At 34.6% G+C, this 26,868-nt stretch overlaps 1 protein-coding gene and 1 pseudogene across 2 annotated transcripts; one reads left to right on the top strand and one right to left on the bottom strand.

The window, feature by feature from the left end:
• The first annotated feature begins 339 nt into the window (after window positions 1-339).
• On the top strand, window positions 340-6,107 carry LOC129889301 (uncharacterized). 2 transcript variants are annotated; one of them, XM_055964551.1, is made up of 8 exons: window positions 340-446; window positions 562-771; window positions 2,510-2,570; window positions 2,680-2,716; window positions 3,354-3,431; window positions 3,662-3,734; window positions 4,726-4,765; window positions 5,685-6,107. In XM_055964551.1, the coding sequence occupies exons 1-8, from the start codon at window positions 408-410 to the stop codon at window positions 5,732-5,734; spliced, it is 588 nt and encodes a 195-aa protein (XP_055820526.1). In that variant the 5' UTR covers window positions 340-407; the 3' UTR covers window positions 5,735-6,107. The 2 variants fall into 2 exon arrangements, with proteins under 2 accessions (XP_055820526.1, XP_055820525.1); XM_055964550.1 differs by lacking the exon at window positions 3,662-3,734 and having other exon boundaries at window positions 344-446.
• A 7,640-nt stretch (window positions 6,108-13,747) lies between these two features.
• On the bottom strand, window positions 13,748-22,377 carry LOC129890655 (F-box/FBD/LRR-repeat protein At1g13570-like; annotated as a pseudogene).
• Window positions 22,378-26,868: the final 4,491 nt, after the last annotated feature.

The following is a 26,868-nucleotide window of genomic DNA, read 5'->3' as shown; positions in this document are numbered from 1 at the left end:
AATTTCTAATAGGTTAAGGGCATTTTGATCCAATAAGTGGAAGAAGAACATTTTTGAAATATTTCTAAGACGTTAAGAGCATTTTTGACCCAAAAGGCGAAAAGAAAAACAAATTTGATCCACTATATGAAATGAGAACATTTCTAAATCATTTCTAATACATTAAAGAGCATTTTTGAACATTTTTTCTTTAATGAAACAATCGTTAATCATTCTTAATTATTTATTGTTATAGTTTGTTTATTAATATTTTTTGAGTCTAAAAAGTTGGATAATATCTTTATTTTTAATTTTTATTTTATCCTTGAAAAAAATGGATAAAAACGACATGGTCATACTTTAATGCTCCAGTAAATTTCTCGCCCCTCACTCATTCCTTCTCTTTTCTCTCAAACAACCAAAGCTCAATGCGTATCTTCGATAGCACTTCCAACTCTTCCAAGAAGGTATGATAGTAACTTTTCTATATTGGGGTTTAATCATTAATATAATATACTTAATAGCATATGGGTATGTTTTCTTTTGCTTGTGTTTGTAATTTAATGTAAAACAAAATGGCAGCAGCAGAAGGAGGAAAAAGAATGGTTAGGAGCAAGTTTCAAGCCAGAGAATTTTATTCCAGGAATTGTAATTGGTTTCATTATTGGGTTGTTGTTGGATTTGTCAAAACCCTCCAAAAGTAACACTTTAAAGAAGACAAGTAATTTGTTGAGCAGAAATCAACATGAAAAGATTTTAGCCCCAGCTAAGGCTGATGAAGAGATCAAAATGGTTTGTTTTATTACTTTTCTTTTTGGTCTTATCAGTAATTTCCTGTCAATTTCTTTTTGTGACAAATTGTTGGAATTAGTGTAACTTTGATTTGTTTAATTTTGTAACATTTTATTTGTTCAGTTCAGATGGAAGGGTATTTTTTCAGAGTTGATAGTTATTATTTGATAAAGTCACTTTCTTTGTTGGAGAAAAAAAAAATCAAGAAAGAAAACTTTCTTAGATGATTAGTATTAGTTGAGTGTCCATTTGAGAAATCAACAGTATTATTCTCTTTTATCTATGCAATTTTTTAATTACTATTGCGGTTTTGTAGTAATACTTAAACCGCACCGAAGGGTGTGACTTATGGTCAATGAAGTGATTTAAGAACCATGAGGTCTCAACTTCAAGTTCCAGTGGAGACATAAAACACTAGAGGATTTCTTCCTATCTGTCATAGCCTTGGTGGACAAAGTTACCTTCTACCTGTTGCTGGTGTGAGTTGATTGGTATTCCGTGGAATTAGTCGAGGTGTGCGAAAGTTGGCCTGGTGGTTATAAAAAAAGTACCGATACTTATACTGAAAGGGCATACAACTGAACAAGGGACTGCAAAGTGAATTCTCTGATAAATACGTTATGATAATAAAATAGGCAGATGAAAGGGTTAATTGGAAACTAGTTTCAAGAGAATTAGTCACTCCCTTAAAGTAAAAAAGAAGAGCATTTAGTTCTAAAGTTTGTAACTTTTGTAGCATATTCTGGTAACTCTTGCTTTGGCCCTGAGAATGCAAAAGCTAACTAGATATGTAAAAATTATTGGGTGATACTAGTGAGTGGAAATCCCTGCACATTCAAAATATTGTTTCACTGAATTATATTATTAACTTTTGACTAGGATATAAATGTCCAGGCAAAATCTTTCTACAGCAATGGATTCTCAGGCTTAGGAAATATGTTAACTATCAGATACTCCTATATAAGTTTTTAAAACTATATTGCTGTAGCCACGGTGGGCAAATCTTCGATTTTTGATACCTATCACTAGAGATACTTCCTTTTAGTGTCAATGGTGTTGCTAGGCTTCTTGAAAATTAATACAGAGCATGTACATTTTTGAGGGATTGAAAATTGACGTCTTCACCAAACACTTTGCCCAGAAAGTAAATTGAACCTTACTTTAAAAAAAAAAGTAACTTCAACACAATTTAGCTCCTATTTAGTGCTCCCCCCCTCCCCCATTCTTTTGACATGTGATTTTAGCTGCTAACTAGTGAGATTGAGAGGTGAGTGGCACAAAGGCAATTACCATTCATGTAATTTAGTTTTCCTAAACAAACGGGGGAACCTTGTTTATTACTCCATATCATGTTTCCTTATCTTGAAAACACTAGAATCCAGCTTTTTTCTCTTTAGTTTGTGTATGTGCGAGGCAGTGTGTGTGTTTACCGTATTCTTCTTTTTTCTTAGAAGAAAAGATACTGTATTGACCTCATCACGTATTTTATTGTTTTATAAAATATATTGTTGTTGTTTTATTGCATGTTGAACAATTTGGTACTCGATCCTCCGCCCGCTCATTCATACACAAAAAGAATCAAATAAGGAAAAATAATTTGATATTAGATCCTTCTTGTCATCATCGAAACATATATAATATAGTGATATTTTTGGGTCTAAGTATTTGTTTGGCGGTCTCTATGTTGAAGAGATTTCTACAAAATGCTATTTTATGACCTTGAGACATTTAATTCCAGGTATTAGTTGTCAGACAAGACCTGAAAATGGCACAAGGAAAAGTTGCATCTCAGTGTGCTCGTAAGGAACCTCTAGCATTTTGATGTTTAAATTGTTCCATATTTTTCAAGTTCCTCATGATGTTTTTGTGGTCTGTGCCACAATTTAATGGTTTAATTAAACGACGCAGATGCTGCTACTGGCATGTATGCAGACCTTATGCAAAGGTATCTCTACATGGATTATGCTCTACTGCTGAGAACAATCAAAGAAATTAACCCTGAGTGTCATTTTCCATAGAAAGGACGAGCAGAACTAAGTAGTTTTACAGTTACACCAACCGCATTGGCTCTTCAGCTCCTTGCTGGTGACGTGCAGCTACAAAATCCCATTTCAGTGTGGTTATTGAACTTGGAACTTTATTGTCTTGAGATCCCACTTACCTGAGGAGCATTCTTTTGTTAGATGTGCTGTCCCTCCGCAAGCCCCTACATTATCTGATCCAAATTACGCATTTCTACTCCCAAGCGCTTTTTATCCAGTGCAGCTCTGCGTTCTGTCTCTACTAAGGATGCACACCCCTTCCCAATTTCTATTCTCATCATGTGTTTTTATGCATGTCAATCTATGAAAATACGAAAATCTTTTGCTGGAAAAATTCTTCTTCTTTAGAGCTGTATTATTCTCAACCCATCAAAAAAAAAGAGCTGTATTGTTCTCTACAAGTATACAAGAAAGCATTTGGCCTGTAACAACCTGAAGACCCCATTTCTTTTGCAGATTGCCAGTTTTTTTTTTTTTAAAAGCTATAAAGATATGAAGTGGCATTATTTGATAATTTATTGGAAGAATTACCTAATGCAGTGATCGGTATCTTTTGAGGCAGTGGGAGCAATGTGGACAGCCCAAAATAGTTGTTACCTGCAAGAATCAGCAAGAAATGTAAGCAGGTGATCCTACTCTATGTTTTCCTTCCTAAGACACCAGCAACATCCATGCCTACTTGTGAAGAATGTGTCGTCATGTTTTTAGAATGATTGGCACTGTTTTATAAAATTACAACCACGCCTTAGTCCCAAACAAGTTGAGGTCCGGTGTATGAATCATCATAAACCATGATTCTCTATTTAAATTTTACACTGTTTTTATATGTTTGGAAAATGTTCTATTAGGAATAAGTTGAAGGAAGCAGCTGAGAACATTGGTCTTCCAACTTTTGTGGTTGCTGATGCGGGACGTACCCAGGTATCCTTCCCAAGGAATAATGTAAAACTAATGATACTTCTGTGATATATATAAAGAGTATAATAAGAACATGTAGGAGAGAGCTAGGGTTGGCACAACAGTACAGTTGTTCTTTGGTAATGTTTTCTCCACAATTTTAAATCATGGAAATAAAATCTTCGCAAATTTATTAGGGGAAGGCTGCGTAGGATATATATCCCACTCTCCACTTACCTCCGCACTAGTCGGGGAGCACTTCATTAATGGAATAAGGTTCTATATTAAAAAAAATACACATAAGAGTGAGTTATAGAGGAGAAATTGTTCCAAAATACTTGCAATCTCTTGGAATCAATGTGGACATAGCTAAGAACACAATATATATAGAAGGAATGATCTATATAAACGATATCAACTAAGTTAGGGTTAACAGATTAGTATTTCACTTACATTAGGTCTGGTGTTTGTTAGGAGACTTTTTAGTCTGATTGTTACTTGTATAGTCTTGTAGGGTTAAGTGTAGATTAGAGAATTTCTAGTTTTAATGCACTTCCAAAGTGCATTAAAAGACAAATTATCTGTTGGAATGTATATACGGATGGCTTATATAAATGATCCAACTAATTTGGGGTTAGGCATAATTAATTGATCCACTAAGAACATCTAGAGACTAACCAGGGTATACTGCAGTATCTATGCTTGTTGGCATCTATTATTATAGGCATATGATCTCATTATTTGCATTACAGAGGAAGAGTATGAGATCATGATTATGTGGGTTAAGTAGTAAACCTAGAGAGATTCTTATTGACTAGCTTCTTGAGAAGAGTTCTTTTCATTCTCTTTTTTTCTTTCTTTTTTGGGTGGACCAAATGGTTCTCTTGCTCGGAAGGTAATACCAGATTATAAGATTTTACTGCTGGAGGCTGATGGGGATATCTTCTTGCTTGTTTCGTGTGCAATTGACAGTCCTCAGAACATGATTATGTATTTTGAAATTCGTATGATGCAGGTCGCATCAGGCTCAAGGACAGTTCTTGCAGTTGGACCAGGTATATGTCTTAAACTGTTTGCTGTTATTCGTCTGTTTTTTTCCTTTTTGTTCCATATTCTATTGCTTTATAGCAATACTAGTTTGCCAATATATTAGATGTGGTTGTAGTTTGCAGCTTTATTGCTTTTCTGATGGCATACTTTCCAGTATTTTGTGGTACTGAATTTATATTCATCTGATTTATCTATTATAGTCTATATGTAAATTTTTAAGGCGTAAGTCCATTCTTCAGGTTTTCATCTACGTAGAATGCTTGCTTCTAACTAAGCCTGTTCTATGGCAGTCAGAATAAACCTCTGCACATCCTAACTACCCTTGTTTACAGTTGTAATATTGCTTTGAGAACTGTCCCCAAATCATCATATGCTCTTTTCATAAAAAACGGAAATGTTCAAATTCCATTAATAGTTTTTTTTATAGGTAAATTCCATTAATAGATCATGAGATGCTGCAAATTCCATAACTTAACAAAAGAAATATTTGGAAACAACTTTTTTTGAGCGACATTAAGATATAGAGACCATGGTGAAACCATAGGTCTCAGGTTCAATTTCCAGTAAGACAAGACACTAGGTGATTTCTTTCCATGTTCTAGCCTTAGTGGACAAAGTTACCTGGTACCTATTGCTAGTGAGAGGTAGCAGGTATCCCGTGGAACTAGTCTAGGTGCGGCAAGCTGGCCGGACACCACGGTTATCAAAAAAAATATATAACCATGGTGCCTTGGGGATAAAATTAAATTTTGCATTTTGGCACCTTTCCTACAAATCAAATATGAATTCTGTTATTCTCGAGGACACTCCAGGTTCACTACTATCATTTTGTGGGATAGCATGCTAGCTCGGTTGGTGTTTGCGCACAAGTTGTACTCAAATCTCTTTGGTGCTATGCTCAAAACTTATTTTACCATTGAGCAGGAAGCAAGTCAGCGGTAGATTCAGTGACCGGGAAGCTGCGCCTCCTTTGATGATATTGATAGCTTCTATTGAACCCGTTTCAGATTTGAGCGTTCAGATTTGAGCGTGCTGATTTGCAATAACTTTCGAATCATGTTTCTCACAGTAGAGATGCCATAGTTCATGACATGAGGAATTGATAGATGTACCAATCAAGATAGCTCACTTAGTTCTGTTTTATTTTTATGGAATGCAGTGCATAAACTTGTTCTTGCCTTTCAGTTTTCAATTTGTATGTATATGTCACTGCTGCATATTTTTGTCTGCATTTGGTTGTGAAAGACGGTTCATGCAACTTGTAAAGTACCATTAATCATTTAAGATGTGTATGGTCATGAAGGAAAACATTTTCTATTTTCCAGAAAGTGTTTTCTAGTTTTCTCATGTTTGGTTGATTTAAATTTTTTGGAAAATATTTTTCAAATGAACTTATTTTCCTCCAATTTAAGAAAATGATTTTCCTACACAAAATAAAAAAAATATTTTCCAACTCTCTTTCAACCTAATCACTCGACGTCGACTTGGGACCCCATTTCCTGAAAGTAGACGACAAGTTTTAAATCTTAATGCAGGCAAGGCATAACCTAGACTTCGACACCAATTCGGGACTCGACCTTGACCCCAACTCGAGACTCTACCCTAACATAGGACCCGACTCTTGATCCTGACTCCAATTAGGGATTTGACTCTCAACCCCAATCAGTTGTTGACTCCGACCTTGACTTAAGACTCGATACCCCACCTCGACCTAGGATCTGACCCTAACTTGGGATCTGACTTGAGACACGACCTCTGATCTTGACTTGGGACTCGAGATTTTGACCTTCATTTAAGACTCGACCCTCAATTTTGATCTTGACCCGAGACTTGACTCTTGATCTCGACAAGGGACTCAATTCTTGACCTCGACCCTAATCTAAGACTAGATTCTCGACCTCGACCCCAATCTAAGATCAGATTCTCTAACTTGACCCTAACCTTGACTTTTTGGTACCCTACTTCTAACCCTAACCTTAACCTTGACCCAAGAATCGAGATTGTACTCTTGATCTTGGCTCGGGACCCTACTTTGATCACAACCCAACTCTTGACCCTGATTCGGGAAGTGACTACTGACTTTTGATTCTGAACTCAACTTGAGATCTAACCTTGATCCACATCTCAACTTGGTGTCCTTACTCGAGGTCGAGTCTTTGATTTTGGTTTGGGATCAGTGTCGGGGTTAAGTACCGAGTAGGCAGTGGGTCTCCGATCGTGGCAGGGGTCGGGTCTCGGGTCTCTGGTTAGGATTTGGCTAAGGTTAGGTTGAGGATCAAGTTCTGAGTCGAGGTTGAGGTTAAGGTCAGAGTTTGGCATCTGTTGGGATTAGGTTAGGGTTGGGACAAGGGTTTGAGCCTATATTAAAGGGTGGGAGTTAGGGTTCGATGTCATAATAGTTCTCCAGATTATACCTAACTGCTCTTTGGATTATATTTTGTTCTTACTATTCAAACACCAAAAAGCAAATTTTAAAAAAGACAAGTATTATTTTAGGAAAATATTTTTCAAAAAACATTTTCTTTTGTACCAAACACACTGCACGTGTGTTTGATTTTGAAGAAAATATTTTTCAAAACTCTCTTCTAATCCAACTCCCAACCGTAGCTCACGATCTGACTCCTCATCTCCAGTTGAGATCCAACTCTAACCAAAACCCTAATTCTGGACATTGACCCCGACCCAAACCTGCGACTAGACGGTATTGACCCGGGACTCGGTTTAGGACTAGACTCACAACCCTGACCTCGTTACGAGACCTAATTTCTGACCTGGAACCATACTCCCGCTAGATGCTACTCTCAAGCTCAATTCTAACTTGAGACCCGACTCTCGATTCCCGACTTAAAATTGAACTAGGAGCTGACTTCAGATTTTGACTCACAATCCTGACACCGATCAATTTAGGATCAAGGTCGGGTTTAGGTCCTGAGTTGACATCGGGTCTCAAGTTGTTGTATGCTTTTGGGTCCTAGTTAGGGTTAGGCCAGAGTTTGATGAAGGATCAAGTTTTGCATCGGGGTCAAGTTAGGTGTCAGGTCTCGAGTCGGGTTTGCAGTCAGAGTCAAGGTCGTGTTTTGGGTAGATATTGGGTTCAAGTCGGGTGTCGGGTCGGTTTAGGATCGAGGTCTTGATATGTGTTAAATGACTGAGGTTCAATATCATAATATTTACCAAATTATACTTAAATGCTCTTTGGACATTGTTTTTTTACTAACCAAACAATAGACAATAAAAAAGAAAACCACTTACTTTTCAGAAAAATAGTTTCTAAAAGATAATGTTTTCCAGGTAAAGCATTTTCCTTAATACCAAACACACCCTAAGTTTCTGATGAATGCTTTTACATGCGGGTGTAATTTGTAAATTTTAGAAGTACTTTCGTGTAGTAGAAATATATATTGACAAAAAAAAAACTTCACAATTGCTTTTGGGGCAAAACTTAAACAACATATCCGTATTCGATTCCTCATTTCCTAATAGAAGTATAAGAAATATCTATTTGAGATATGGTAATTAATTAGACAACAAAAGGATTTACAACTTATTGAAGTTATTAGACAAAAAATAATTAAAAATACTTTGGTGTTTGTAAGGATTTTTTAAAAATTAATTCAATCTTCTTATAGTTAGAATTACTAACAAATCATATGTCCATCATATATCATGCACTTTCTGTTTACATATTCTCCATCACAATAACATAACAATAATTAGATACAATTAGTTTTAAATTCATTGCATTCTCTTTTCCTCTTTACGTACCCATCATCTTTCTTTGTTACATATTCTTAATTGTTTGTGGTTATTAATAAACAAAAACTACTAGCCTTTTTTTTTTCCATCAAGAAAGCCACTAGTCTATGTGCTAAATTAGGTGTTAATTACTAATTAGGATCAAAAGTATCATTTCTTTTGATTATTCATTATCTGATGTCTATTGATGTCTGACTAAATTTAAATTTGCCTACTGCAAGATCCATTTTTAAAAACAACTTTATTAGCAGGGTATTTTCTTTTTCATAGACTTGAACCTGAAATGTCTGATTAAAGAATAAAAAAAAATCTCGAATCATTCTAATGCGACCCATGTTGGTGAAAGCATCACTCTAACAAACACGTGAACCTTTCTTTTTCATACTTAAATTTCTTTATCACATTCTTTGCGTTTCTTTAATTCTCTCTTTTCTTCTCTTTCCCCATTAGTTATTGTAATTTTTTTTTGGTTTTTCACCCGGTGTTCGGAGTCCGTAGAGCTCCAATTAAATTCGGACCGCACACTGCAGGGCCCATTAGGGGGTGACGCTCCCAATATGATTTTTTCCATACCCAGGGTTCGAACCCGAGACCTCTAATTAAGGTAAAACAATCCACCACTGCACCATAATCCATGTTGATCATTAATTATTGTAATTATTGTACATGTATATATAGGATTCTCCAAATACATACATATATATATATACATATATATTCTCTTTCCAATTCATGTGTTTGTCCATTTATTGAAAAAGCAGTTTGATTGTTTGAAGAATGGAAAGGGTATATAAAGATTAACTATAGATGGCAGTCCAGTGAGTACAGTGTACCCATCTACCCTTCTGTTCTTCAATTATATGCAGGAGTCAGGATTAGCACTTTTTTTTTCCAAGCAAGGTGTACCTATGGATAGTTTTTATTAATAAAGAAAAAGGATCTCAAAGAAAAAAGTACAAGCAAGGGGGCTAGGCCTTACCTTACTAATCCTAATGAGGTAACAAACCGCTACTAATTAACAAACATGAAGAAAATAAGAGTTAGAGAAAACTACATATTCTATGATCATCATAGAGTTTATAATACGTACACTCTGTAATGATACTACAAATAAAGATGCTTAAGTAATGCAAAAATATAAAATCTAAGAATAAAGTTGAGTTATTAACCTCAAACTTTATTTTATATATGTAGGAATTAAAAAAGATAGTTTGCCCGTGTGAAGTAACCTGAAGTATCTTCTTCGTCAAATATGTCCAACAAAACTTGATAGTTCATCACTTCTTTTTGAATTTATTTGAGCTTATTATTATTGAAACTGTCATATAATTTTGCTTTGCCAGTCGTATCGATATGTGCCTTGGAATAAATTCCCCATTCCCGTTACCATCCCAACTATGTAGCCTTTCATGTGTCTTCTATTTACTTTTGTTGCTTCCACTCTTTATTGTCTAGGTGAGAAATCCCCATCCTTGGCTACCTTATCAAATAATATGTCTAGCATATCATCCTCATCATCCCCATCAAACATGTCACTGCCCAAGTCAATATCATTGGTTGTAGTTGGACTAAGTCTTGAAACTACAGCTTCTGGCTCATGGCTCTTTTCCAATACCTTGGTGGTAATGATCAAGTTCTTTTTAGAGTTATCAACTGTCACTGCCATAGATGGATTTGCCTTACTTGAAGACACAAATATGGATGCTTGAGGACTTAACTTACTCCTTGCTGGAGAAATAATATGCTCCTCTTCCTCAACTAAATCTGCCACCTAGAAGCACTCGTTTCCCGTTATTTTTTCATATAAACAATCAAATCATTTGTAAAATTATCTTGAGGGATGGATGAATTACCTTTCACCAAAGTCTTGTCATTCCTTATGGAGATTAGCTGCTGCTCGGATATTTTCTCTCCAAGCGACTCCAAAGATGGGGAAGGAACATCATGATCTGAGGTGTTGATTGTGGCCGTAGGTGATTTGAGAATTAGGAGTTTGAAATTCTAAAGAAGAGAAAAATATTGTAAAACATGCTTTCTTTTAAAAAGGAAGATAAATTTTTGATGATAATAGGGTTTAAACTCACAACTCTAGTATGAGAAAGCGCTTCCATGACTTCTTCCCTAACACTGTGCCGTCAGTTAGTTTTGTGAGGGGTTCACAAGTTAATATACATATATATTTATTTAATTTTCTAATACAAATGCAAACTCTACAGAAAAGCTATTGGGTTCGTTCGAACCTCCAAACCTCCAGTTAGCTCTGCCCTGATTGTATGTTTCATTTCTTATAAGGCCGACGTCCGCATAGTTCGACTCTTCTTGTTTGACTCACTGAATGTCGTTGTATAATGTAGGTATCATAAAAATTTATCCCCATTAAAATCTTTATGTTAAATCAATAGAGATATGAAAATGTAGCTTTTTAGCAACCACAACCTGTCACTAGGGGTGTACATGGATTGGATTGGTTCGGATTTTTTACTAACCAAACCAAACCATTTGTGTCGGGTTATTAAATCTATAAACCAAACCAAACCAATAAAAGTCGGGTTTTTCGATATTAATTTTTCTCGAGTGTTTTGGGTTTTTTCGGGTTTTTCGGGTTTTTTGATTTTTTTGGGTTTTTCATAGTATCTAATAAAAAGCACAGAACAGTACTTCTTAAAAAAAGTTCTAGTACAAAATATCAATATATAAGGAGGCAGAACACTGTTTGAAGTTTTAACTTTATAAGATGACCTTTTTTTGTATATTATTTAGATGTGCTTCTCAAGTCCAAATCTAAATGTAGAAAGAAAACAAAAATTATGAAAGAATTTTAAAAAATATTTATAAATTATATTTTAATATATATTTTTATATATAACATAATTTAAAAGTAGTATATCTATAATCGGGTCGGTTTGGGTTCGGTTTGACTTTTTTTTAGTTAAAACCAAATCAACCCTATAATGATCGGGTTTTTTTTCCAAACACCAAATCAAACCACTAGTCGGTTTTTTTTCCGGTTTGATTTAGTTTGTCGGTTTGGTGCGGTTTATCGATTTGCCCTTTACAACCCTACCTGTCACTATCACCTCGTTGGTTAAAGTTTCAGCAGAATGATTCTAAATATTTCCTGGTGCGTTTTATTCAAAGTTAAAAAAAATATGTTAAATGAATAAATCATTGTATATGATTATATGATAATTAATGATTAAAAATAATTTATTTGGAAATAAGCCTAGTTCGGAAAAGACTCGACATACTGGGAATTTGGCACTCTTATATGTTTATGGTCAATTAGCCAAATGAATCTTAAGAAAAGAATTTAGAGCCCTTTGGAGTTTGGATTAACTAAAAAAGCTGATAAATATTACGTGTTGATAAACGCTTTTAAATGGTAAAATTAATTTGAAATATTAAAAGTTGTGTCTTTAGATAAAAGTTATGAAATTAATAATAAACACTTGACAGATAAGAAAAATATTGATAAATCTTTCTTTTACAAATTTTTATTTATAAATTTATAAATAATTTTGAAAAGAAAAAGATGAACGACAAATATGGAATATAAGGAATTCGTTTTGAAAATGGCATTTTCATAATTAAAAAAATATTAAGAATAAAATGATAAAATTCTTAGTCGAACTACAAGTGCAGAGTGCTTATAAGCTCAAAATTCATAAGTTGGAATTAGCCAACTTATTTTAGGTTTATAAGTACTTTGCTTATAAATATTTTTGAGTGTTTATCCAACGTAACGTATAAATAAAATAAATAATAATTATAAATATGTTTGACCAACGTATAAGTTTAACCGAATAAAGCAAGATTTAGTTCAATTTGATATAGTTGATTAAAAATTGAGACCCTGTAGTCAAGTGCATGTATGATGTTATAATAAGCAAGTTCACTGAGCTATCGGGCCAGACGAATTTTAATTTGAACTTTTCATGTTTTCATATACGCAAACAAAAATTGCAAGATTTTGTCGGGACATACTAGGAGAAACAGGATCACTAATGCCGATATACAGGGCAAATGGGAGTAACTTTGTGGTGGACAAAATACGTGAAGTGAGACTGAGATAGTTCAAACATGTGAAAAGAAAAACGCAAATTTTCTAGTAAGAAGGTGTGAAAAATTGGCAGTAGTATATTTAAGGAGATGGAGTGATAGATTGATGAAGAAATATGGAGAGGTGATTAGATATGATATAATATAAATCTTCAATCACTGAGGACATAACTCTAGATAGGAGAACATGGAGGTCGAAAATTAGAGTAGACAATTAATATGTAATCAAACGATTTATCTCTTTCTAATGGTAGAGCCGTAGAGAATGGTTCTAGCCTAGAGAAACTATATGCTCCCTTACCAGTATTATTATTATTATTATTATTATTATTATTATTATTATTATTATTATTATTATTATTATTATTATTATTATTATTATTATTATTATTATTATTATTATATTATCATTATTATTGTTATTTCTTTTACTTTGATTATCTTTACTATTTTTTATGAGAGTATTTTTCTGTCTTCAGCATTTTTGTCATAACTTGTTTTACTCCCGTAAATTGAATAACTTTATTGTTCAAAAAAAAAAAAGTGCCACCGATAGAATATTCCTATAAATTGAATGACTTTATTGTTGGGAAAAAAAGTGACTGATAGAATATTCCCATAATTGAATGACTATACTATTTTAAAATAAACAAAAATGACTTTGATAAAATATACTCATTAATTTGGTGACCATCCAAGAAACTAACTTGTTATTGTTAACTACTATTCAAGTGGTCTAAAATCCCCCAACAATGTCCGACTATTTGCCTGATAGTTTGCTACACGAAATTTTGAGTGGAACAACAAATGCAAACTCTAAATTCTTTGAACCCATGAATAAAGGCTTGTGTATACAACTTTTCCTCTTTTTAATGCATTTATTAATTTGATGTAAAATACGCAGTGCAAGTAAATTTTTGTTTGATTAAGTCGTTACTATGTCAATTTGGAGAGTGATTCACTTTTTTGGTTCCTCCAAAATCGAAGAAAACAAAAACTCCGAGATAAATCATTCATAAGCAAGAAGTAAATATAAAGTCCATAAACATGTAATGACAACAAACTAATCAAAGCATCCATCCAAGCAATGCTCATGTTCAGAAATAGATGTTACAACAAGGTAGAATAGAGAGTTATAATACTACATCAACGTTTCTTTCTCGCTTTTCAATTTAATCTTCTAAGCCAAATAGCAAGATTTGCTTAAATCCATGTAGGTCAAGAGGTTCCTGATCTAGAAACTGTAGATCGATTAACGTTTCTCTCACACTGGGGAGTTGGCTAACAAATGCTTGATAAACTGCATCTTAGACATTTTTTCTATAAAGTTTCCTAGCTTAACTTCCCCAAGGTGATTGAATGTCATGTCTGATAAACTTTTCAATTCAAGGGATTCTTCATCAGTATCAGTATCATCTTCATCAAAAACCTAAAAAACATAACAGGAAGTCAACTCTCAAATTATTGAAGATCCAAAAAGTACAACAAATAACCACTAAATAAGAAAGAAAAAAAAGTCAAAGTACTACAAACCCGCATTTCGAGGTATTCCAAATATGGGAAGCTTCTTATCAAGCACAGAGCATAGAGAGCTTATATGATTCCACCAGCAAAATGTCGGGCAGGTAAAATCATTTAACATTGTTAAGATTAAAGGAAAGCCTTGTTGGTGCTTCATATCCTTCTTCAGCAGAGAACGGAGAAAAAATTATATAAATTCAAGATTAAGTCAGCCCAAAAGATATTCCTTCTGCTAAAGTGCATAACAATGAAGTCATGGAGCAACATTTACCCCCGAATTAAAGGAGTCAAAGCTAAGGTGATCGAAAGCACAACAAGACTTGATAACCTTTGCAAAATCAAATTCTCTGCCTGCACACTGTCACCTTGTAGAGATACTTTTTGTTCTAATTTAGGTTTTTATGCATCAACAAATCATGGTACCTGGTCTTATAATCGATGTGTGTCACAGATCAAATGGGAACTAGCTGTAAAGTTGTCACCACCTGCTGTGGTTGGTGGGCAAATTAGAGGAGACTATTAACCATGAGACCTGATAGATGGACCTGATCCCATGAATGATGTGTGTCACAGACCAATGGGAACCAATTGTAAAAACTGCCACCACCTACTGTGGTTGGTGGGCAGCAGTTGAAGGACAGCACACGTCCAGCCAATCAGAGTGGACTAGGTTGTTTCGTCCATACATAAAATACTATCCTTAGTACATGAAACAACTTAGTTCTACACATCATACTTTCAAGGAAAAAGGCAAAATGAGTGTGTGCTCAAAGATAGAACAACTTCCTCAAGGCAACAAGGGACCTGATCGAGCTACTATAGGAGAATAGTTTTTAGGCTCCTGTTTTATTGTAGTGTTGAGTCTACTGTGCTAAATATTGTAAAATGAGTTCTTATCATATAAAGGAATATTGATTACATCTCTTTGTATTAAGTCATTTTAACTTCATTGCTAGAGTTAGCTTTAAAGTGATTAGAAAAGTCTACATTAACCTAAGAGTAGTTGTGTAGTGGGCAATAGACTTATTGCTTAGTTTTCGATTCATTGCTAGAGTAGCATTGATTGGAGTGTTCAAAGTCTACGTGAACTAGAGTTAGTTGGGTCAGTGGGCAATAGAGATATTTCTTATACTCAAATTCTTGTAATAGAGGTATTACAAGCCGAGAGGTGGAGAGGGTTAATGTCTAGTTACAATAAGTTGTAATAAAACACTTTACTCTTGCATCTTAGAGAAGAATGGTTGGTAAAATCATATTTGACAGGTCGTGATTTTTCCTCCCTTGAGAAAGGAGCCTTTCTACGTAAAATCTTATCTTGTTCATTACTTGCATTAGCTATTTATTTCTTGATTATTTTATTTAGGGACCAGGTCCCTAAGTGATAGTGGATGCATACATTCAATATTTGGTATCAGAGCAAGTCTCTCTAATCGGCTAACATCCAAAGAGATTTCGGTAACAGAATAGTTATTCCACTAAATCTGGAGGAGAGACAATCATCTACAAGACCTCTCGTTTTAATGAATAGTTCTATAGCTGGTGGAAAAATTCACATGCCTGACTTTCTTATGGATGAAGATAGTCAATTGTGGAATATTGTTCTTGATGGCCCTTTTTTTCCCACAACTGAACTGAAGGAAAGAGAGGTTACTAAAATTATACCTAAAACTAGATAACAATACAGTGAAACTGACAGAAAGAAGATTGAGAAGAACTACAAGGATAAAAAACTTCTTGTATGTGGTATTGGAGCTGAAGAATACAATAGGATCCCAGCATGTGAGTAAGCTAAACAGATCTAGGAATGCTTGAAGACTGCTCATGAGGGAACTGATCAAGTTAAAGAATCCAAAGTTAATATGCTAACCACGTTGTATGAGAACTTTGTCATGAAGGAATGAGATACCATTCATGAAATGTATACCAGGTTTTCTTCTATAACCAATGAGCTGAGATGTCTAGAAGAACCCATCAATAAAAGTAAGCTAGTACAAAAGGTTCTGAGATTTCTTCCAAGTCATGGGAAAGCAAGGTGGATGATATTACTGAGGCCAAGGATCTGAAGACCCTTACCATGGATGTACTTATTGGGAATCTTCAAACCCATGAGTTAAACAAGTAGAATGATAGTCATAAAAAAGACAATAAGAAGGACAAGTACTTAGCTTTAAAGTCTGGTCAAAGTGATGATAATAATGATGAAAAAGAGCACATGACCTACTTGACCTATAGATTTCACAAGATTATGAGAAAGCATAGTGGATCTATGAAGAAAGGAAACACCAGCAGATCAGCAAATAGAAATGACCTATGTCACAAGTGTAGAAAGGCTGGACATTTCATCAGAGATTGCCCCTTGAACAAGCAGGAACACAAAGAATACATCAAGCTTGGAGGAGACAGAGATAGAAAATGGGACCAGGTCCTTGAGAAGTCAAGAAGAAGAACTGATGCTGATTATGTTATAAAGAGAGTTCTAGCTGTTTGGGGAAATTCCTCAAGTGATTCTGAAGAGTCCGAACATCCAGGGGATGTCTCTATGTTGGCTATTAAGGATGATGAAAATGTGTTCGATAGCATGTTTGCCTTTATGGGAAAATCTGAAGATGAAACTGATGGACATGTAACCTTGCTTGACCTCAAAGATAATATTGATTGTTATTCCATCAAGAAACTAAAAAAATCAGGTGTCTTGAGTGACTCACTCTATGAGTTAACTGCTGAAAATGATTTTCTCAATAATAGCATTGATATATTTCAAGATGAAAAAATTTCCTTAGTCACTCAAATGACTGAGTTGGAAGAAAAAGTTGCTATGTTGGATACTGAGAATAACCATTTCTGTGAAATGATGAAGAAAAACCCTCTAACTGATGTCAAGTTAAAAGGTAAGGAAAATAGAATTGAGATGGAACTTGAAGAGAGTTTTGAAGAACTCTAAGTTAAAGTTAGCCTTGTAACTAGAGAGAAATCTTCAGCTAGAAAGGGACCTAGTTAGAGTCAAGCAAGAGTTAGACATGGCTGTAAAAATGGGATAACTCTTCAAAGATGTTGACTAATCTAATCAACCAGGGATAAAATGATGTAAGAGGTCTTGGATGTCCAAGAATAGAACATCCTTTCAATCCACATAGCAAGTATGTGTCTGTAGTTGATAATCTGTTGTGTATTCAATGTGGTGGAAATGGGCATATTAAAAGGGATTGTGAAGAATTCAAAAAAAGTGTGAAAAGCTCCTCAGAACATGCTAAGCAGAAAGAAAACCTGAAGGTGGGACCTGGTCCAAGCATTAAAACGAGAAAACAAAACTTGCCCTTTTGGACTAAGAAAACGTTGATTACCCCTTTGTCTGCCTTTTGGGAGCTCAAGCTTAAATAGGTTCCAAAAGCTAACAAGTAATCCTTTTTGCAAGAAAATTCAAGAGGAAGGATAGAAAACTTCCTCTTTCTTAAGGCACTACAAGGTGGTAGTGTCTCCTTTTGAAATGGCAAAAAAGAATACATTCTTGGCATTAGAAGAATTGGAAGTCACTAAAATACTCTATTGAGGATGTGTGTTATGTAAACAAACTGAAATACATCTTGTTAAGTGTCTCTCACATATTTGTGATAAAAGGAATGAGTGCAACATCGAGGAGGATTCAGAAGTTGAGGAATTTCTTCAAATTCAGGGGGACAGTCTAATGGAAGGCCCAATCAATGAAAGCCTAAATCAGAAAAGTCCTGATGAAGAAAAGGATGATGCAGATAAGGAACCAGATGAGGGACCTGGTGCTTCCCAAGATACAGAGGCAGATGACCAAGATTAGCTTGAATCTCAGTCTGGAGGTGCTAATTCAGATCATGAAAATGCTAACTAGTTCATTGGATGCAACCAATCCACTTGTGGCTGGATCTGGAAAATAGGTATACGAAATCTTGTTAATATAATTGTCTTGAATTACTCATACCATTGTAGGTATACACACATGGTGAGATAGATGAAGTAGGAAAAAGGGCAGAAAAGATATGTGCAAACCAACTTCCTACTTTATGAAAGGGACCTGGTCCCTTCTCAGAGGTTCACATTCCTAACATTACTTTCAAATTATAAGTAAGAGTCATTGAGATTTCCATGTTTCACTCATCCTCTTTCTAAAAAGGATCCTATCATATCTGATCACTCAAACGTCGCCACCCTAGGGGCTTGAGACAACATTTAACTTAACACTTCTTTATTTTCTCTTTTAGAGCTTAAACAATGAAACCTCAAGTTGTATCTTCTCTCTATCATATCTCATTTTCTTCTCTCAAAATCATATCTCATACTCCCTCATCCTCAAAAAAGATCACCACTGCTGATGACGAAACTCCAGTGTCCGACAAAATTGTCTCTCTGCCATCCACTCTTGTTCACTCACCTCTTCTTCCAACTGGTCTGAAAACCCCAACTAAAGTTGTTTTCTCTCATGATCAAGTGCAAACATGTATCTATACTACTTCTCCTTCTCTATCTTAAGATGCCTCTACTCATTCGGAGGTTAGGTCCATCCTTCAACCCCTTGAAATCGAACCCTTCTTAGACCATACCTCAACCTCTCAACTTGGTCCCGTGTCATCAATCATGTCTAAGAGGTACTTCAATGGTGATTTGTTGGAAAAATATACCATGTTTGAATATTCTGTCAATAGGAGAAGATTAGGTTGTCAAAAGCTTGACTCATATGAGAAATGGTGGACTTAAGCCACCCTTTGCTGATCGAAAGGACAAAGGTTGCTAAGGACAAAAAGGTGTTGATGTGAAAGATGAGAATGTTAAATGAAAAAAGAGGAAGAAGTTACCACAGAACCTGTCTCTGAAGAGGGACCAGGTTCAGTTAGTAAAAAGAGGAAGGCTAAAAAGCTTAAACTCAATGAAACACAATCTTCTAACCCCTTTTGACTCTGCGTGCATCAAACACATAATGAAAATGACATGTCATAATCCACATCAGATTTTTAGTTACACGTCACTTATTTTTTACTTTATTTTAAAATTTTCAATCTTTTCCCTTTTTCACTCTGTTCCTTCCTCCATTTTTTACACCAGAGACACCATTGCAATCTTAACCATGCCGGTAACCGCTACTTTAAATAACTAAAAATTATTATTGTTATTCAAGTTTTCATCGTTCATAATTTTATGCCATATTTTTTTTACAAGGTCTTCATCCACCACTATGAACCCATTTCCTCCATTAATGCCAATGAACCATACTAAAATATCTTTATATGTTCTAATATATGCATACATTCCACCTAATTTCACAAAGACATGCAACAATCATTCTTCACTCTCCAAGATAATCATATCTGTGTCACCTCGCGACCTATAATTTACCCCTTTCCATTACCCAATAGCTTCTCTCTATATATTTTTATCTCACAAAACTGAAGCAATTGCCTCTATAAAAGGAGTTCTGATTTTTTTTGCTAACATACTAAAGATTATGAAAATGGGGAAAAGGGAAAAAGAGAGAGAAATGGAAATTGGGTGGGGGAAGAACAATCATGGTGTTGAAAGAGAAAAGAAATTGGGGAAATGCAGATAGAGATGACAAATTTTATATTTATTTGTCTTTTTATTTGTTTTTGTTTTTATTTTAATTAGTTTTAGTCCAAATATTTTATGTTACGCTTCTTTTAACGCATGAAAACATGCATCTCTTCCAACTCAACTAATAAGTTGCCATATAGGCATGGTCAACGGTCAGAGAAATTTAAAATATTGTGTTTCATTGAATTTAAGTGTTCAGTTGATAAAATTGTGAGAAGAATGGTCTAGTTGGAAATCTGAACCAGGTATAAGAGCTTTTTAGGTCATTCTGCAACAAAAGAATGAATTCAGGTTCTGCATATCCAAAAAGTGTTAAGTGAGAGAGTCTTTGACCCAGAGGTGAGGGAAAAACAGAGCATACAGGACCTGGTCGATGACATTGAAGTGCTGGGTTGGACGCACTTTTTCGAATGGCATGTTCCTATTCTTGATGAGCCTGAGACCTATTCCTCATGGAGGCATTAAGGAAACTTGAAGCAATCAACCTTCCGGCCATGATGATGGAACATGTATTTAAGATGAGAATAGTGAAGGATGGTAAACATGGGATGGGGTACAGTTACCTGGTGAACCTCGTATTTGATCATTTTGGAGTCAAAGTCGGAAAATGAATCAAAGGAACAATCAGCAAGCGTTCTAACAAATCACTCTTATTTAATGTGATTGTGATGAGGAAAGAACTGGAAACAAGGCCAAATCCCAAGTTTGTGATCTCATAGAACAACAAAAGAAATTAAAGCAGGAGCATGAAGAGATGACGATAACACTGCAAGCAGATATGCTGAGATTGTAAGGTTGAATGCTTAGATGATATAGACGAAAAATGAGGGACTTGGTTCGGGCTAGATTTTTGCTTTGAAGCCCTAGAATGAGAGCTTGAATGCCCGAATGACCCTCCTTCTTCGATATTTGCCTCTCCAACCTCCTCCTTCTTAATATTCCCAAATCGTTTCAACTCCCTAAAACTATCTTTTTGTCTAGTGGCAGTCTTGGCAGTTCTTATTTGTAGTTCATTAACTATGTTTTGTAATGCTATTCTCTAATTAATGAAGTGTTTGCCTTGACTCTACTGTTTGCCTTGTCTCTACTATTCTACACTTGTTTTGTGTTATTTCTCTTATGCTTCATCTCTATCCTAGACGGACCTGGTCCCATGAACGATGTGTGTTACATACCAATGGAAACTAATAGTAAAAGTTTCCACCACCTGCTGTGGTTGGTGGGTAGCAGCTGAGGACAATAGACGTCTAGTGAATCAGAGTAGACTAGGTTGTTTCTTCTATGTATCAAATACTATCCTTAGGACATGAAACAACTCAGTTCTACACATCATACTTTTTAGGAAAAAGGCAAAAGGTGTGTGTGCTCAAATATAGAACAACTTCCTCAAGGCAGCAAGGGACCTGATCGAGCTACTATTGAAGAATAGTTTTTAGGTTGCTGTTTTATTATAATGTTGAGTCTAGTATGTTAAGCATTGTAAAATCAGTTTCTATCATATAAAAGAATATTGATTACTTCTCTTTGTATTGAGTCATTTTGACTTCATTGCTAGAGATAGCTTTGAAGTGATTAGAAAAGTCTACGTTAACCTAGGGGTGGTTGTGTAGTGGATAATAGAATTATTACTTAGCTTTCGAGTCATTGCTAGAGTTAGAATTTATCGGAGTTCTCAATGTCTACCTCAACTAGAGTTAGTTGGGATAGTGGGCAATAGAGATATTACTTAGGCTTAAAGTCTTGTAATAGAGGTATTGCAAGTCAAGGGGTGGAAAGGGTTAGTGTCTAATTATAATATATTGTAATAGAATACTTTGCTCTTGCATCTTAGTGAAGAATGGTTGGTAAAATCCTGTTGGATAGGTCGTGGTTCATCCTCTCTTGAGCAAGGAGACTTTCCACTTAAAATCTTGTCTTGTTCTTTACTTGTATTAGCTGTTCGTTTCTTGATTGTTCTGTTTAGGGACATGGTTCCTAAGTGACAGTGGACGCATACATTCCAACACTTTTACTAGACGAGGGATATTCTTTAGGTAGATAAAACTTATCTCACATATGAAATCAAATAATCTCAGCATGGGGCATTAATTTCATTCTTGTCTAAATCCTCTGAGATAGACAATAGCAATTCCTCAAGTAAGGGGGCAATGAGAGATTAAACTTTCTAGCAATTCAGAAAAAATTGAAACTCCACATAGTTCCAGGTTGATTAACTTATCAAATTCTTTTAGTGTAGATGAATGATGTATCGAGCATTAATGAAGATCTAGATGTCTCAATTGCGAACGTGTGAAAATTGAAGACGAAAATTTGCATAGTTTTCTAAATAAAAGGTGCAAAATGAGATGTTGAATGTAAATCTTGAGGAAAAATACGAAGTTGTCAATCTGAGGACAACTTTCTAGATGAATGACATTGAGTGTGAACTTAGTAATGGTCCTTTATGAAGGTTCAAATGTTGGTAGATGATCTCCCTAAATTTAACTATAGGGTTTAGTAAATTCTTTGTTGTTTTCCAAAGAGATTCTTCAAGCATCAACTCTGTAACTCTAAACCAGTGATACCTCCATTTTTTTGATAAAATGCTTGTCCTCACAGCATATTTACAAGGAAAATGAATCAAAATGACATTGATTACATTATGGGGAAGGTTGTTAAGGATGTCGGGTATAAAATTTTGACAATGCTTTCTTCCCTTAGAAGGCATCACAAACCGCTAAGAATCTTTATAAAATAAACAATATGAGGCAAGGAATCCAAGCTATATGTACAATAACGAAGCATGGAATCCCCAAATTATCTAGCTAAGATATAAAGATGCATTGTAATTGAAATCATCAACTGCCTCCTATTAATATCAATGTTATATTAAACTTGACTTGAGATACCAAGTAGCATAGCGAGATTTTTTAGTAAGTGAAATATTTATAGAAGTGAATAAACAGACAAATCATCTTAACACATCATACACGAAAACACAATTCAAATCATACTCAAGAAACTATCGAGGATTGAAATTACTTAATTGACCATAAAAGATAGATAAACCTCAAATTATTTTATAGAAAAAGGTAGGGGTATGGCCATTTATGGATTGTGAGCTTTGTTCATGAGGCTTCCTTTTGTTTCATAGAACTTAACACAGAAATAAAACCAATAGATGTTTTCAACTCATAAAATCTGCTCATTTTAAGTATTAAAATAAACATAAAGCAGTTTTTTTTGCTATATTTAGAACATTAAACCAGTATCTTTACTAATATAAAATTTGCAAACCCTAAAGAATATACATAACTTAAGCATAACACTAACCCCAAAAGAAAGAGTTATAATTTTTTCTACCTCCATGAGATAGTGGTAAGGTTTGCGTATATTTTATTCTCCCCAAACCTCACTTAGTAAAATTTCACTGGATATGTTGTTGTTGTTGTTGAGTTCTTCAATTATAGGGCACTACTTGGACTCTTCAAGTCTTCAATCTTAATCTTGGGCAAAATATTTGGCTTTCAACTCTTGAGATGGAGAGGAAGATTGGGGAAATGCATTATATATTCATAGAAAAAGGGGTTTCAAACTTGGCCATTACAAAGTTCACTATGTGGCTTCACCATGTCCACAAAGGTATTCAAATATAATATCTTTCACTTTTAACTTTGTAGTAAAATACCTAAGTTGAATAACTACTACATCGAAAAAAAATTCTTATTTTTTTCAATTTTTTTCTATCTATGTTACTTCTTTACTGATTATATAATCGCAAGCACACCTGTCACGATTTCGACCACCGTGAATGGAACCCACACTAACCCCTTGGTGGAAGGACTATTTACTAAACCTAACAACATCCTTTTTAGAAACAAGTCATGCAATTAAGCTAGTAAAAATAGTTTAAACCAACTAAAGCTTGAGTTCCCATAAATTCAATAGTTATCAAAAATTATTTGCAAAAAATAAACCTCTTAGAACCTAAAAGTCATAGTACCAAAACTTCTAACAAAAGTCTAAAAAATAGGGATGCAACCCTATATAGTAAACATAAAACTAAAGTCTAAGAATGTTTGAGTCCGAGAAGAAAGGACAAAAAGAAAGAGGAATCCATAGCTGCTTGAAAGAAATAGCTCACCCTTGAATTTGAACTATCAAGTATCTCTCAACTGAGGTCTCTCAATAGCTGTCTGAATATGCCCTATACTCAACAAAAAAAGAAAAAGTGCATATGACTACAAAACCACAATGTACTTGTAGGATCACATAGCCAATTCCAAAATATGAATGTAAGCATGTAACCACAGAATAGTAAAACAAGACAACACATAAATATCAAGTCACAAGATAATATAGCTTCCCAATCACAATATCCCGAATCAACCTATGAATGAAACATGTCCCACATGATCACGCTAAAGCATATACTTAGTCCTCTCATGGAACCCATACACAGACTGTTAGTATACCAACGCGGTGCCTAAGCCAACTATTTATGAATCATACCAAGCATGGTGCTTGAGCCAATCATATAGATATCTTGTATTGGCGTGGTACCCGATCCAACCATTAGTAATAAACATCACACACACGCACACTCACACTCACAATCACAATGAATAGTCACACTTGAAGCCATAAGTAAGCAAATAGGTTCATCACATGCAATCATCAACATGGTGTCGTTTCACATTAACCTTTTAGTTTTCCTCACATGCATTGCACAAGTAATATTGCAAAGAAGTAGACATGCATACATACATTATTTGGAAATACACAAATCATCACCTACTTATAATCAATCCTTGAAAACTCTATGAAACCTGAGCTTTCCCCTTATTACAAATTTCGTCTTATTCTTGCTCTAAAACAATAATAAAATACAATAATCAATCAATATATGGCCTAACAATACTCGGATTGTAAGCAAATCCTAACCCCAGGCCAATTAATTATACTTCCATCCAAAATAGGGCTTCCCACTATCAATTTCAAGTTAAAATCCTTCTCCAAGGTTACTCTCATGGATTCTGAATCTTAGAATCAAATTTACAAATTGGAGAAATAATTAACTTACCTTAATTGATGAATACAATGAAAAACTAGTGAAAAATGCCCTAAGTTGCCCTTTAGTTCCTCAAAATGAGATGGCCAATTAATGAATGATTTTGAGAATTTTCTACACTAAATCTCAACTTACCCAGCTATAGCAGCTCTATCCCGCTATAATGGCTCTGCCATAGCGGCCGAAGTCCCACTGTAGCGCTTGATATACCTGTTATAGTGCACACATCGCGCTATAACTGGCGTATGCCTACGATAGTGTCTTGCACGATACTTCAGCTCAGATTTTCCCTCAAAGTCCCTTTTTTACAACGTACCTCCACCCATAGATGTTCCAAACTAACCCTTTCACACTAAGTTCAATTCTTAAAATTCTATTCGCTCGAATTCAATTTGGAAAAGTCTTATGGACTTCTTAATGTCTTAGATATTAGAAAAACTAATTCACATCTTTAAATTATCCCTACTCTATTTTCAAATTTACCTAGACCTCACCTCGCTCAAATTCCGTCTAACACTGGCCTGGCCTAGAATTTTTTAAGTCACTTTTCAAAAAGTTTTCTAGACCAACCTTTTCACCATTGATATACCTATAAGACCAGAACGGATTGTGACAACACCATAATTTAGAGAAAACAAAAGAAGAAAGTGTTATATTCCATATTTTTGCATCTTGAACTGTTCGTGAGCTAACGGATATAAATTCAAGGACTTTCAATTTGGAATTTTAAAATGGCATGATTTGTTGTAAATGAAAAGTTATATGGATAATAGATGTGAAGTAAAAGACATCTCAAGAAGGACCCTTGAGCCTAATCAAAGTAGAAGCCATCAAATATTTTTTCTTAAAGTCATGTTTTCAGGTAAGCTGACTTCGAGAGGCCATAACCCCTTTAGAATTTGGTAATTTGGAAAAACTCTCAAAATAAAAGTTGTAGACAATTGAAATATATTTCCAACCATAGGTCATGCGTCGGTAGACGTTATTGGGAAAAAGAGATATAGATGTTTTAAGATAGGAGGGTCAAGCTAAATAGTGAATTCGGCTCAATCCGATTCCAACTCGGGTCAGGCCCAATACCCACATCATTTAAGGGATATTTTTAGTTTCCTTCTTTATTCTCAAACAAGGAAATATCAGAAATTTCCAAAGAGAGAGAGAGGAAGATCTTAGAGAGAAATCAAATCCGACCAAAATCCGAATCTCGAAATTCAAAGCTCATGAAGAGAAACGTGTTGTACGTCACGTTGCCTTTAATTTGAGCTAAATATCAGCCAATAAGGAGAAGATTTAATGTGGTTGTTGCACATTTGAGGTAATATTAAAGTCTCTTTTTCATTGTTAACAAGTTTATTTAGAGTTTTAATGGATTAGAACGGAGAAAATAGCGTTATAAACTCGTTTTGTGATTTGTTGAGATTTATGGGTTAAGGGACTATTTTGGGTGGATTAAATAGATGGAATTAGCTTATGATTATGTATAATAATGATTGATATTGTTTTGATGTTGTTGATGAGTTGTTGTTCTTGAATTTGGAGGAATAAGGTGTATGGAGATTGTAAGTGTTCAAATCCATTTTTGGAATTGTGTAGCTTGTAGTAATTCTTGAATATCTTATTGTGTAGACCTTTTATTTTAGAAAATAAATATGTTTTGAAAAGATAATACACATACCTACAACTCTTATGTTTATGTCAGAGCCTATATCTACTGTTATTATGTCGAAAAAAGAGGATGAAGCATAAGGCAAGTTCTGTCCAGATTCTTTATTGAAAAATTCCTCATGTATAGCTCTTAGTGTTTTGAGGATATATTTTTATACAAAATGAGTTTGAATTGATTCCTTCTGGATTTAAAGCTTAAGACAAATATCTAAAAGTTTCATGAAGGTCATTAAATCCAGTTTTGCCATTGTCAATTTCAAAATTTAGATACAACTTGAGGTACTCGGCTTTCTGAAATTACTGTTTTGGTAACATAATTCGGGTGGCAACATTCTAGGCTTATTGTCAATAATAAATCTTATTTTATGTTAATATTTTAGATTGTTGATATTACTTGATGATTATATAGATGGTTTGGAAGTGGGGAAAGTGATCAGTATAGGGGAGGTGTTGTCCAATTCTTTTTAGAAATAAACTACTAAC

The sequence above is a fragment of the Solanum dulcamara genome, chromosome 5 (genome assembly GCF_947179165.1).
Source record: "Solanum dulcamara chromosome 5, daSolDulc1.2, whole genome shotgun sequence".
Lineage (NCBI taxonomy): Eukaryota > Viridiplantae > Streptophyta > Magnoliopsida > Solanales > Solanaceae > Solanum > Solanum dulcamara.
The sequence above is the reverse complement of the archived record's forward strand: the minus strand, read 5'-3'. Positions and strand labels throughout refer to the sequence as shown.

Excerpts from the sequence above, each read along its gene's own strand:
- LOC129889301 (XM_055964551.1), top strand. The coding sequence starts at position 408 with ATGCGTATCTTCGATAGCACTTCCAACTCTTCCAAGAAG. Across the intron at positions 447-561 it reads CTTCCAACTCTTCCAAGAAG|CAGCAGAAGGAGGAAAAAGA; the intron begins GTATGATAGTAA and ends ACAAAATGGCAG. Across the intron at positions 2,571-2,679 it reads AGTTGCATCTCAGTGTGCTC|ATGCTGCTACTGGCATGTAT; the intron begins GTAAGGAACCTC and ends TAAACGACGCAG.